Source organism: Mirounga angustirostris, unplaced genomic scaffold (genome assembly GCF_029215605.1).
Source record: "Mirounga angustirostris isolate CCGP_5_RB_7025 unplaced genomic scaffold, mMirAng1.0.hap1 SCAF_1, whole genome shotgun sequence".
NCBI lineage: Eukaryota > Metazoa > Chordata > Mammalia > Carnivora > Phocidae > Mirounga > Mirounga angustirostris.
In genome coordinates, this window is record NW_026991709.1 from 57,716,215 (window position 1) to 57,730,671 (window position 14,457).

General features: G+C 35.8%; 1 protein-coding gene across 2 annotated transcripts in view; it reads right to left on the bottom strand.

Annotated features, from left to right (window-relative positions):
* Positions 1–14,414, bottom strand: part of ATG3 (autophagy related 3) — a 36,358-nt gene extending 21,944 nt beyond the window's left edge. Inside the window, exons 1-5 of one of the 2 annotated variants that reach the window (XM_064589989.1) lie at positions 13,946–14,414; positions 10,379–10,420; positions 6,726–6,775; positions 3,711–3,781; positions 2,107–2,214 (exon numbers count right to left, since the gene is read on the bottom strand). In XM_064589989.1, coding sequence (XP_064446059.1) covers positions 2,107–2,214; positions 3,711–3,781; positions 6,726–6,775; positions 10,379–10,420; positions 13,946–14,017 — 343 coding nt within the window. In that variant the 5' untranslated portion in view covers positions 14,018–14,414. The remainder of the gene's footprint in view (positions 1–2,106; positions 2,215–3,710; positions 3,782–6,725; positions 6,776–10,378; positions 10,421–13,945) is intronic. The other variant, XM_045902865.3, reaches the window with a different exon arrangement.
* Positions 14,415–14,457: the final 43 nt, after the last annotated feature.

Here is a 14,457-nt window from a genome sequence, read left to right on the forward strand (position 1 = left end):
GAAACAATCAACCCTTATCTGGGTCTTCAGCCTGTTGGCCAGTTCGTCCTATAAACTGCCAAGTCTTGCTAGCTCCTGCAATCATGTAAGCCAATTCTCAAAATAAATCTATCTACACCTAATACCTGTATCTATATATACATCAATTTTTCTGTGTCTCTGGAGAACCATGACCAATACAAGGGCTAAGAGAAATAAAAGAAACCTATGAGAAGTAAAGATGAAGCAAAGAGAACTGAGGTGAATAAGGAACCAGGCACAAGACCTTCTAAGTCAACTGGAAGCAGTGTTTTAATCAAATCACAATATAGTTTAAACTAAAATTCTAAGGATATCTCTCCAGCAGGGCAAACATTTTTTCAGTTGAATTTCTATAATAGATTTTCATCAATCCAATCACACTGATACCTATTTATCTCCGTAACGAATGCCTCTGTAAATATGCACCTAGATTTTGAGTTAGTGATTATGGAATTGAACACAACCAGACATCAAAATAAGTCATTTACTTGACATCAGAAACACAGTGCTATAACTAATGGCTCTAGTTAGTCAACAGTTTCCTACACATGTGCTGCCCACATCTTCCACCACAGGAACACTAAAGCAGAGCACCTGAACAAATTTGGAAAGATCAAAAAATAAAGAAGTCCATCTACCAGCACTCTCAGTGGGGGAAATAGGATGATTCTTTAAATCATTTTAAAAAGTTGTTCAATCCACTATTTTCCCAAGGCCTTGACATTAACGTTAAACTCAACTCATCAAGAAACAAACAAGTTTCAAATCAAGAAGCCCAAGTCCTGAATCTATGCCTATATCATCATAAACACATGACAATGTCCCTTTTTAAAAGTAGAGGGAAAACTGACCTAACAAGGTACTTTTTCCTGTGCAGATTACTTAGTTCTCTGACTACTGCAGTGGGTCTCAGCCGATGGCAGCAATTTTGCCCTTTATGGAGTATCTGGCACTGTCTGCAGGCATTTTGAGTTATCACAACTGGGTGAATACTACTGGCATCTAGTGGGCAGAGACCAGACATGCTGCTAAACATTCTGCAATGTACAGAAAATGCTACAGCAAAGAATCATGCAGTCCAAAATGTTAGTAGGGCTAAGGTTAAGAAACCTTGCTCTAGTACTACTTCTGATATACCTGCTACTTTCCAGGACTTCATGGGAGAAAACTTATTTTTTAGTATTCTAGATTTAAACTTAGAACACATTTTCTTCATTAAAACTAAGTCATAAATGGCATTTATATAACTACATAAATTAACTATTATAATTAAGTACTATCATTAATTTATAGTATTGTATATAACTATATTTATATAACTATGTGCATGCAGATTAGTATACGCTGCTATAGCTAAGTTAGTATCGCTAAGTTAGCATGGCTAAGTTAATATAGCATAGCAGCATACGCTAATTTGCATTTACATAGTTATATAAATATAGTGGCAAAATAGGTTTTTAGGACTTGAAATAAAAAATCATCTTCAGGCTTATAAATAACTTCTGCAAACATACACTTACAAAAGGCTTGAATTTAGTCAATTCTTTTAACACAAATTTATTGAACAACTTCTGTACCAGATACTATGTCAGATACTGAGGATTCAACAGTGAGTGACTCTCAACCTAAGGAGTGTGGTCCTTACAATCCTCTTATAGTCATTCAACAAATAAATATTAAATACTTCTAAATGCCAGCTCTCTGAGTAAAATAAACATACATATAGTTCCTGTCCTGAAGCTTATCATCCAGCAATGGAATGACATGTAAATAAGGAATTCTAAAGCAAAGTAGTATGCCTATGCAGCAGTTCTGTCTTTCTTTCTTTAGAAATAAAGAAAATGATATGGGTATTTTCAATTTGCAACTGAAGTAGCAGTACTATAGAAATTTGGTATACTCCAAGGGCATTTTTTCTTTTTTTCCAATTTGTCTTCCTGCTTCTTTTCAGATAAAAGTCTATTGGGACAACTGTACCTTACGTATCCCTTGTTTTTGTTGTTTTTAAATCAACGCTGTAATAAAAGATTGTAAAAACATTTAAAACAATTTAAACTAATATATGGTCTTCTATTTTCCTCTTACCTGTGTTATGATAAGTATCTACCCATCCCCCATCACCATCATCTTCTTCAATGATAGCTTCCAATTCATCTGAATATTCCATCTGTTTGCACCGCTTGTAGCATGGCACTATAAAATAAATGGCAAACACAGTTACTAGCACATAATCTGCTTCCTATAAATCTATTAGAAAAAAGAGACAGTTTAGTCCATTTTAAGGAAATATTATATTTCACTTCTAATAAAAGTGATTAAAGAGTTGTATGCAGTCCACAGACACATTAATGACCACATTTATCTTTCCCTAATGGCTTTGTTAGAACACAAATAGAAAGGCTCTACTGGAAATTTTCTATGTATTCTTTACCCTGATGGTCTGTGAAGAACAGCAGGCTAGAGCCAGACATAACATTGTTCAACTTTAGGCTAATGAATACCTTATTTTAACAGCTTTACTCTCAAAACAGGAAGGCACCACCTGTCATTCTCAGGGGTGGTAGAGGTGACCTCCAGTTTGCAATGCTATAGTAACTTTTAATATGTATTTCATAATTCTTATTTAAGTTCCAGCTATTCATAATGGATAAGCCAGTGTAAAATTCACTAAATTGCTACATTTTACCATCTTACACAATATTGGAGCCAAGTTTTTCATACAGTATATGTGTCAATTAACAGGTATTATTCATATAAGCCTAAAACTTAACAATTATAATGTAAAAACATGATGAAATGGCTATTAACCTCTTGATTTAAAAAAAAAAAGCAGGATATGAATGATCAATTCTAATAAAACATATGCTGTAGGAAAGAAAAAAACTGATTTGTTATATGTATTTTCCCTTTCTGTTAATAGATAAATTAGGACAAAAATCAATGCACTTTATGTGGTTAGATAGGGACTCAACCTTCTGATGCTGTTTTCAAAATTAACTTCATAAATGACAAACTAGCAGTTTCAAAAACATTTTTTGTTCCTAAAGGCAATCTTTCAAAGACACAATCTTTAGCTTGGAACTTTTAAATGTCAAAGGTAGTATCAATTTCATTTTTCATGACAAATGTTTATGTCTAAAGAAGATCAAAATCAAATAACCAAAAAGTTTATAATTATGAAGTCAACTTTAAAAAAAGGCAATCAAAATTCCAAATTCCAAATTTGCTTGGGCCCTTTCCCTCCACATCTTAAAACTAGACCTTTTTGGCAAAAAGTAGTGACAAAAAGGAAGGAGGTAAAAATGAAATACAGAAAAAAATACTCTAGCAATAGAAAACCCAGAGTTTCATCAAATTTCCAAATTTCTGTATGGCTTCAAGCATAAATTAAGATCAGTAAATGCTAAGGTTTTGGGCACCTGGGTGGCTCAGTCGGTTAAGCATCTGACTCTTGGTTTCAGCTCAGGTCATGATCTCAGGGTCCTGAGATGGAGCCCCACATCAGGCTCCCCACTCAGCAGGAGTCTGCTGGAGATTCTCCCCTGCTTCTTTTGCTCTCTCTCTCTCAAATAAATAAATAAATCTTCAAAAACAACTTTTAAAAAAATGCTAAGGTTTTTTGTTTTTTGTTTTTTTTTTAATACAACTCTTTGTGCAAAATTCACTAATATATGCAACGTAATTCTTACCATTTTTGGTGACCAAAAATTGTTTGCCTGTTGGTAGGTATGCCTTCACTTTCAATTCTTCCCCTGTAGCCCTTTAAAAAGAGCAAAAAGCACCAAAACATAAGAACTGTTTTAAAAGGCAAAGACAGAACAGAAGATATCACATGTAAATATTAAAACTACACAATCCACACTCCTGAGAAAATTGTTTTAGGACTAGTTTTGGAAGGATGCCATTAAGTGATGTATGTTAGGGCATGGAAGAGCATAGCATTATAAGTGAAACGTACTAAGAGACGCAGAGAGACCTAAGAGAATTTAAATTAAATATTAGATAAAAAAGACAGAATATAGAACTATTAAGCAACTATTATGTTTGCCTCTAAACAAAAAGAAAATGTTGTTCCCTAGGGAGTATAATCTCAGACTTTTAATTCTCAAGTACTGCTCATCTTCAGATCAAGAAGAGGCAGAAAAATATCTGTAGGACATTACATAACAAAGTAGGTGGTTGGCAAGATCCCTAAAATTGGAACGGAGAGAAAAAAGATGCTTTGAATCGCAAGATGGTGATATAAAAAATAATGACTGAAAACAGAAAAAAAAACCCTTTCATTGAGTGTTTACTTAGAACTCTAACATGCATTATTTTTATTTACTCCTCAGAACCCTAAGAGGTGAGTAATATTAATATCCCCATTTTAGCTTAAAGAAGTCAGACTGCTCAAGGTCAGGAAACCAGAACATAGAAGAGCAAGTGAATCCAGGGCTCCTGCTCTGAAACACTACTCTCTCTGTGGGTCAGACCAGCTATACCACTTCTGATTTTTCATAGCTACCCTGGACTATCTTACTAAGAATTTGTTCAAAGATTCTTCTGTGGGTCACCTAATGGAACTGGCCAGAGCTGGAGTGGCATGTGTTATCTGTCACAAACATCTGAAAAAAACTTGGAGTCTACTGCCTTTTATCAAAGCTTCAGTCTAAAGTTTAAACCACAGATACGAGCACAAGATAAAGCCAGAAAATGACCTACTATCTTAGTAACCTTCTAGGCTTCTTTAAACCATTCTCAAGTGTCAAATTCAATAATGACATGGCAATGCCTGAAGTTCTGAGTGAAGAATATACAATACTCTCATGATGGCACTTGTAGACACAAAACTGTAACATGGAAATAACCTGTTTCTAGCATTGGTTTAAAATGAATTGTTCCGGGGCGCCTGGGTGGCTCAGTCGGTTAAGCGTCTGCCTTCAGCTCAGGTCATGATCCCAGGGTTCCGGGATGGAGCCCCACATTGGGCTCTCTGCTCAGCGGAGAGCCTGCTTCTCCCTCTCCCTCTGCCTGCCGCTCTGCCTACTTGTGCTCTCTTTCTGTCAAATAAATAAAATCTTAAATAAATAAATAAATAAATAAATAATAAAATGAATTGTTCCTTTGGCCCCAGTTCAGCCAGAAGTGCGGACGCTGGAGTAGTGTATAACTGAGTTCTAAATTATTTCAACTATCACAGTTCATAAAGTGAAACTATAAACTACCTGCTAAAAAAAGATCCTGTCCATATACACATATTCCTGTAACAATATTATAAATCATATGTCTGAACTAATTAGACAAATAAGGACTATCACAAAGAAACCTGAAGAAATGTGTATCTATTATATTGAAGAAAATCCTAAATTAGTTCCTTTTATAAAATGGATGTTATTTTAAATTTTATATACCTATTTGACTTCAAATACATAAAAATTATAGGCTAGAACAAAGCTAAATATAATTTTAATAGACAATTTATAATTTAAAAAAATCAATCACCCTTACTAAATCATCAGAGAGCTGCTATGATATTAACGCAGTTTTAAATATGAAACAGAAATACATATAAGGAAAACAAGGGCATAAAAATAAATGAACCTGACATTTTGGCCTTTCTTGGTACATTAAGAAATAATGTTCTAAAAGATAAAGCGCAATTGATAAAAAGCTGTAAAACAATTTTGGTTATGAGTCAAATATAAAAATTGAGAAGAGAATAGGCCACATCTAAAAGAGAGTTCCAACTTTGGCTTAAAATAGTTTTAACTCTTTATACGAAGGAAAACATTATCAGTTCTAACTTTATTTAGAAACCCTGCTCCCAAATTAAAACTGTACCTTTCAACCACAACTGAAAAAGTGTCACTAAGGGAATTAAAATAAAAAGAAAAAAGGATATAACAAGTTGAACCACTTACATCCAAACAAGATGATAATTCAAAACAATTCTAGCCTAATTAAAATAGCTCTGCCAGTATTGGGATCACTTTTTCAGCCACAGTCAGGTGGTTTTACCCTAAGTACTTAAACATAATGAAACAGCATTTGTTTTAAAACGTTCTCTTATTATTCAGAATATTTAAAATATGTTATGAGATCTGCTAAGTTGCTTAAATTACTTTTTTTAAATTAATTTTTACAATAAAAAAAGTTTATGAAAAAAACAAAAATGTAAAAAGTCTATTACCAGCAGATTTCCAGTTACGGCCTTTAATGAGTATCATGAACTTTCCCTTTCAACTAATTCCTAAAGTGCGAGCATACTTTTGAACCTTATAGAAGGTCTTATGATTAAAAAACCTAAGACTTTGCAAAATATCTGCATTTATTAATGTTATAAAAATATTCAGTAAACATTTCAGTTTGAAAAAAATGAGCTGGTCAAATTTATTAAACTCTTGAACATTATTTTTTAAAGATCCACCACAAAATCAGACCTAGACACTATAGAGAGAGGGAGTACTAATGAAGAAGTAAAGGCATTTATCTTAAAAATGTCTCTTTTATTCTAACAGAGCAATACAAAATAGGTATAACAGCCAATTTGTCAGCCTTTATTTTACCTTAAGTATCACTGGCACACTGCTTAACAGAAAAATCTACTAGAACAGAGTTAAATTGGTCATTCTAAGGTTCATGTCCTCATCCATTTTGCAAACTGCCACAATTATAAAGTCATACCTTTTACTAATTTCTATTCCTCACTCAAGATTACTTACCATTGCCATGTTGGACAGTGGTGGACTAAGTGATCTCCAGCTGCCACAAACTATTTAGAATTGAAAAGGAATATAAAAGAAAAAGGAAAAAAAAAATTGAACATCACTGAGTGTAAGATGATAAAAAACCGAAGTGATCATCCTGTGTAAGCTTGATACCCAATAATCATACAAATGCAAACAGCACCAAACTTGCTCTACTAGTCTGATGATTTTTGATTATTACACTGCAAAATTTTTTACATCCATAAAGTTTAAATTTTGCAAGAAAAAACACTGAGTGCTATTTATTTATTTTAAATTCAATTTTTATCATTGGATTAAATAATGCCAAAAGGATACAGTATTATGAAATGAATAAAGGTAACACTGCAGGATTTAAAATGTCAAAACCATTTTATGGATAAATAAGATGAAGACAGATTCCTGCTAGGGGCTTAAAACTCAACGAAGATCTTTGAGAAAAATTACTAAATAGATAAAGGCCTATGATGTAAGGAGTTTATGACATCACAGTGCACATTTCTCTCTCTTTTTCACGTTAACAAGAGTGAAAAATGTAATGCCAAACAATGGGGAAAGTTAGAAGCTTTTGGATTGACTCAGAAAATACCAACACAGTTAAGAAATTGAATCCTCTAACACCTTAGACTTTCTGGGCAGGCTGAACATTGCAAAAGTTTTTGTTTTTCTTCAGAAATCAAAAACAGACTCAGGAAGAAAGAGTTTAACCTTTTGCGAATTTCCATTATACATGAGCATGAACTGACCTTACTGTAAGACAGAAATCCTGCTTATTCTTGAGAGCAGAAAATGAAAGAAAGTCTCTTAAGCATGACTGCAGTGTCCCAACTCAGGCAATACAGACACATACTTTCCTAATTACTTCTATTTCATAATAGCTCTAACTTAAATTCATGTATTGTTCATGGTTAATTACATAGCAAAAAAATACAGTATCTTTAATCTTCTAATGTTTGTCTCAGAAAAGAATTTCTATATATAATACTCTATTTCCATTTAAGAGAGTAAAAATTTTATAAAATAAGTTTTCTAAGAGTAATTTCTTTCAAGAGATACATTAACAAGATTTAACAGCATATTCCCAACAGCAACTTTTCAAATGTTTCTATTCTTGTATTTTAAAGAATCTTATTATTATTTCAACTAGTTAGGTAAAGACAAAAACCCAAATAAAAACAATACTCCCTCCCAAAGTTTTAAGCATTTTAGGTCGTTGTAACCAAATGCTACCTTTAACTCTGTGGTTACCAGGAACTAATTTATCACCACCAAAAAAGTATTAATTCAACAAAATGCAAGCAAACAAAGAGTTAAAAATTTATAAATTCTTTAATGATATTGCCTTGTCACAAGACTCTAATATTTTATTCTCTGGCACCTCTAGTAGCATCTATTAAAAAAATAATAGGAGCACCTGGCTAGCTTAGTCAGTTGAGCATCAACTTATATCTTGGGGTTGTGAGTCTCAGCCCCACGTTGGGTGTAGAGATTACTTAAAAAATAAATAAAATTTTTTTAAAAATAACAAACCACTAGAAGGTAAGAAAAACTATAAAAGAACATAGAATTGCACAGATAATTAGTACATGTGTATATCTGCCCTCTTTAACAGTGGCCATTATTGCAGGCTTCATATGCTCAAATGAAACAAAATGTAAGGCAGACTCAAATTTCTCAATTCTCAGTATCCCTTGCAGGAGCTTTCTCTCAGTGACTAAATATTATACAATACTGAATAACTCCAAGATAGAACCAGTTATTAACATTTTGGTCAGCAACTTTATCCTTCAAGCTATTCTACTACTAATACTCTACTTAAGTCATACATATGTATATTAAAGTAATTTTAGTCAGGCAATTCTGTATTAGATAATGCCTACCCCTCTTTTTAAACACAGTACTTCCAACAGCTCTCAATGAAAACACAGAGAGAGCTGGAGGATAAGAGCCAGAAGCCCAGAAACAGTAAGAGAAAACAAATAAATAGATCACCTCAGTAGATCTTTTATCCAAAGCAAATTATGTCTTGTTTTCCTCCTCTAGACTCATTCTAATCTAACTCAATCCCGTAACCATGCTCTATCTCAATCAGCATTATGTGGTTGGTACCCAGCTAAGCTAGTTTTGCCTTGCATTTTTTTTTAAAAAGGAGGAAATTCATAAACCACTTAATGATACAGTTAAGTGTTATTCATTCTATGGTTAGTAGCTGTTTTAAAACAGCTTCAGTCTATCCAATGACCACAGACTTGCATCTCTAACTCCAACCATCTATTTACCAATTAGTCATCTTCCCCTAGATAAAGCCAAAGAGTGCAAGAAGAACAGCATACTTTCATCCCTGCTCCTGATTTCAAATAGTTTTAAGAGCCAAGTCTAAATTACACCTCTGTTTGGCAAGAAAGTTAACAATATCAAAACTTAGTTTTATGTGGCATTCAAGGTATTAAACTCATGGTGCCTAAGGTAGAATAGGTCCTTTAGAGAATGTCTAGCCCAAATCCCTCATTTTACAAACAAGGAAACATGACTGTCAGAGCTTAGATTTGTCCAAGTCAGAAAAGGAGAAATTAAGAGAAATGGGCCTAGAAGGCAAATCCCCTATGTTCTTTCTATACCACCATGTGTCTTCATTAAAAATAAAGATAATTTTAGATAAAAGATCAATTCAGCACACCATCCTCAGAACTCACAAAGATTTGGGACTCAAAAGATTCCATCACAATTGAAAACTGAAAGATCAGTTAATTCTTAGGCTTGAGGTCTTAGATCTGGCAATAGCCAGATCATAAAATATGCCCCAATTCAAAATGTTTCTTTCAATACAGTAAGTAAAATTCTATTGCCAAATAAGTGGTATTTTTAATGAAAGTTAAAGGTGAAACTTAAAATAAATTCTTTGCTATTTATTAAGACTAAAAAATAAGTCTGATGCAACCATAACTATTCATGAAACTGGGATGTAAAAGGATGTTTAGAACATCCTTCTCTAAGGATAACAAAACAACACTTTTATTATATAGATTTGGTGACCAAGTAAAGTGATTCCTCAAATTATTCCTTCAAATAATTCTATGTTAAAAGTTCAATAAAACACAACTCATCTATAAAACAGACATCAGTTTCAGTATTAAGCAGATTCAACATTACTTGGTTAATAGAAAAAATGAAAGAATTGTGAGAAAAAAATCAGCATTAAGTATGTAGCAATAAAATATTTAAGCTAAATATTGAAAGAAAATTTAATATCCAAGCAGAGAGCCAAAGTTTCCAAATGAAAAGCCACAAAAACTCATGTTTGATATAGACAGAGGCAAGACAACAGCAAACACCACAGAGCCCATTTTATAGCCTCAGTGTAACACAAATATGAGTGGAGGGTAAACAACCATCAGAATCTTTTCCATTCCCTCTCCCACCTCCATTTCTAAATAAAGAGGAACTATAAAGAAATATGAGAAGTGGCAAACTGAGAGAGAAGTTACATCCTCTCTTATGGGAAGTAGAAATCCCTATAAAATTGCTAATATAGTCAAAAGAATCAAGATTGAAGTTTAAGATGTTTCCTTATAAAGCCAAAAAACCACCCAGATAAAATATAATAGCTTCAGAATATCTTTAACACTCACCTCTTCTGGGGTGATAACACCTGTTTCCTTAAACTTTGATTCCTAAAGAAAGCAAAAATAACATATTATTTTTCACTTTCAAATTAAAAATGTTTGTGGGCAAGTATTTGTCTGGCACCCTTCCAGGCAACAGAGCACATACAAAAAAGAATCTATTACTGGTACCTGACCCCAAGGAATATACAAGTCTAATGAAGGTAACTGACATGAAAATAATTACAATGCAATTTGATCAGTGCTATAATAGAGCAAAGCTCTTTGGAAAAACATTAAGCCTTACAATGATTTTGTGAAATGACCAAATATCTTTATTTTACAGAAGAGTAAAAATGTCTTAAAAATGTTTAGGGAAATTTTACTATGCAGCCAACATCTCCAACATCTCATTTCAATTGAGTAACACTAGAAAATCTATAAGTCATAAATCATTTAATCCTTTCCCATTATTTATTTAATTTTTTAAAAGATTATATTTATTTATTTGACAGAGACAGGGAGAGAGGGAACACAAGCAGGGGGAGTGGGAGAGGGAGAAGCAGGCCCCCCGCGGAGCAGGGAGCCAGATGCGGGGCTTGATCCCAGGACCCCGGGATCATGACCTGAGCCAAAGGCAAATGCTTAATGACTAAGCCACCCAGGTACCCCAATCCTTTCCCATTATTATCTCCAAGATATTGATACAATATTTTCTCCTCTAAAGCAAAGATGCTATTTACCAAATATTTCTAAATTTTAAGTTAAATGTTAAGATTTTGTAGTACAGTCTACAAAAATGAAAGGATTCATTGATGAACATCATTCATTCAACAAGTATTTACCGAATAACCACTATGTGCCAAGCACTATTTGAAGTAAGGGGGATATAGGAGTAGGTAAAATAGACCAAACTCAGCCTTGTCCTCATAAGGAGTTTAAACTTTAGTGGAGTGAAAAAGCCAAATGGTAATGAAAACCACAAGGAAAAAAATGAGGCAGCTAGGAAACTGGTCAGGGGTGGAGTGAGAGTGATGGCTATTTAAAATAGGATGGTGGGGTGCCTGGGTGGCTCAATTGGTTAGGTGGCCAGCTCTTGCTTTCTGCTCAGGTCATGATCTCAGGGTCCTGGGTTGGAGCCCAGGGCATGGTGCCCAGGGCATGGCAGGCTCCATGCTCGGGGCGGGGGAGTCTGCTTGAGGATTCTCTCTCTTCCTCTCTCCGTCTGCCCCTCCCTCCTCTTGCTCACACACGCACTCTCTCTAAAATAAATAATCTTAAAAAAAAAAAAATAGGGGTGCCTGGGTGGCACAGTCGGTTAAGTGTCCAACTCTTGGTTTCGGCTCAGGTCTGATCTCAGGATCATGAAATCAAACCCTGCATCAGGCTCCATGCTGGGTGTGGAATTTGCTTGAGTTTCTCTCTCCCTCCTCCCCACCTCTCTCTCTAAAATTAAAAAAAAAAAAAATCTAAAACAAATAAATAATAAATAGGATGGTTAAGAAAACAAAGGTTTCACTGACAGGTGACTACTGAGCAGAGACCTTAAAAAAATGAACAAGGCACAAGGCTGTAAAAGAGCACTTTAGGCAGATGGTGCGCCGAGTACAAAAACCTGAGGCAAGAGAGTATTTGATGGAGTAACAAAGAGGTCAGACTAGCTCAAGTAAAAGTGAGCAAGGAACAAAGCTACATTGAGATAAGGGCCTCTATCCATCAAGTAGCGGCTTGAAGATCATTGTAAGGACTTTGGCTTTTACTGTACCTTGACTTTTCTTAATTTCTACTTGCTAGGGTAAGTCATTGTTTTCTTTCCGAAGGATTTAGTTTTTCCTTCTTATGTCTAGTAGGAAACTACAAGGATCCTCTCTGTAAATAGGGACAGGCAAGGAGAGGGTCAGTAATTCTGCTTTCCTTATTACTGAAAATACATACTGACAAATATATACTGACAAACTAACACTTTCCAGTTTGGAGAATAAGCAAAATGATTTCTCAAAACATAATTCTGTTATAAGTTCGATAAAATACAACTGGCCAATAAAACAGAAGTTTGTTTTTAAAGACTTTATTTATTTGACAGAGAGAGACAGCACAAGCAGAAGGAGCAGGCAGAGGGAGAGGGAGAAGACGACTCCCCGCTGAGCAGATAGCCAGATCCCAGGATCCTGGGATCATGACCTGAGAGGAAGGCAAGATGCTTAACTAACTGAGCCACCGAGGCGCCCCTGAAACATTAGTTTAATATTTAATTTGGGAACTCTTTTTTTACTTTCTCTCTGAAAATAAAGAGTTTAACAATCGTATATTATTTAAATGCTGCTTATCTAGGTAGACATGTTTCTGAAAAATGACATGCAAAAGAATCATTTGATTCAAACATCAGAATAATTTTCAATTTCAAAGTTGACTAATATTAATTACAAAGAATTTTACAGTAAAAAATATATAAGCATAGCAAGAGTTGGAATTTTCATTTATAAACTTTTCTTTTTTTGTTTTAAACTTGGCCCAACAAGGTATCATTTTAAAATCAGTCTTAGAAATAAATATTAAAAAAAGTACATGACTAACATTTCCCTTTGTCATGGAAAGGGAGCAAAGTAAAACTATCCACTATTCTTCTTAGCATACTGGGATAACTTATTATAAAGAAGACCAACCATATCCAAGGATATTTCATCCCCACAATAAGATCTGTAAAATTTTCATTGAAAGCTTAAAAAAATAAAAGCACTTAAGCAAGAACTCCCTATTCATTTATTCTCATTGCTCACTTATCAGAAAGGAAAAAGTTACAATGACAAAAAACTTATAAGACTTATAAAACTTGAATGTACTTCTAGAAATTTATCTCTGAAAATTAAAGTCACTGTTAAAATAGCTAATCTGTTACTACTTTTACTTTAAAAACACTGTATTATTGACAAAGGAAAAAAAAAGAGTAAATATAGGAGGATCAAGCTGCTGGTTATTAACAAAGAAGTACAGGATTTACAAAGAGTTTTCGGCTATTTTAAAAACTCGGAAAGGGAAGTTTTGCCTGTTAGTTGGGTTCAACGATGCTGACAGAGATAATGTTGCAATTCACCTTGTTCCTCTGAAATCTAACAAGAGGGTACCTCAGTCACAACTTACTATTTCAAGCTCCTAATTATAAGAGACTTTCTATGACATTTGAAAGAAAATACTGACATGTCATTTTACTACCAAATACTGATTTCGTTTTTAAAAAGATAAGCAAAACTAAAAAGTTTAAATGACTTCCAATGTTAAGATTTATGTTCTCAAATCTACTTAGCTGCCGACCACCTTCCAACTTGACGTACCCAGACGCGCCGGGTTCTGACGGGTGGCGACAGCAATGCGCACACAGCGTCGCTCCAAGTTTACCTGAATTCAGAGCCCGAAAGCCCTAGAGAACAGCTCGGTAAGACCTCCGGTAGGGCTGCACCCTTTCCTGTGTCCCACCCTCACCACCTTCCTACACCTTCCCCGCCGGAGGACACGGTGTCCCTCCCGGCGCCGGGTCCTCAATTCCTGCGGAGTTGAGCGTGTACCTGACCAGCCCATGGCAAGCCCGGCCTGGCTTACCTTGAGGACCGGGGTCAGGTACTCAGCCACTTCCAGTGCTTTTCCCTTCACCGTGTTAATCACGTTCTGCATCCTGGGGCCGGAGAAGCGGCCGGCCCCGCGACGGGGCGGCAAGGGCAGCCGGGGAAGGGACGGGAGTCAGAAAAAATCCCCGCTGCCGCCGACGCGCATCAGCACCCGGCCGGCGGCACCCAAGGGGACGGGACGCGACGGGACGCGACGGGACGGACCGGACGAGGGGGAGGGGCGGCCGGCGCCAATCGCGAGGGCAGGGCGCGCGCTGCTCGCCACCCAGGCAGTTCGCGGCGGACCGGGCCAAGGTGTCACCTGGCCGCGAGGGAGGGCGGCGGGGACAAGGGGGGAGTTAGGAGAGGCGGGCGCACGCGCACCCCTCGCCTTCTCGGGAGCTGTCTTCTCCCCCTGGCTTCACTCGCGCCCCTTCCGGCTTCCCCTTCTCTCTCTTGCCGTAGCTCCGCCGCCACCTGGGCCTCACGTGACTCAGGACTCTCCCG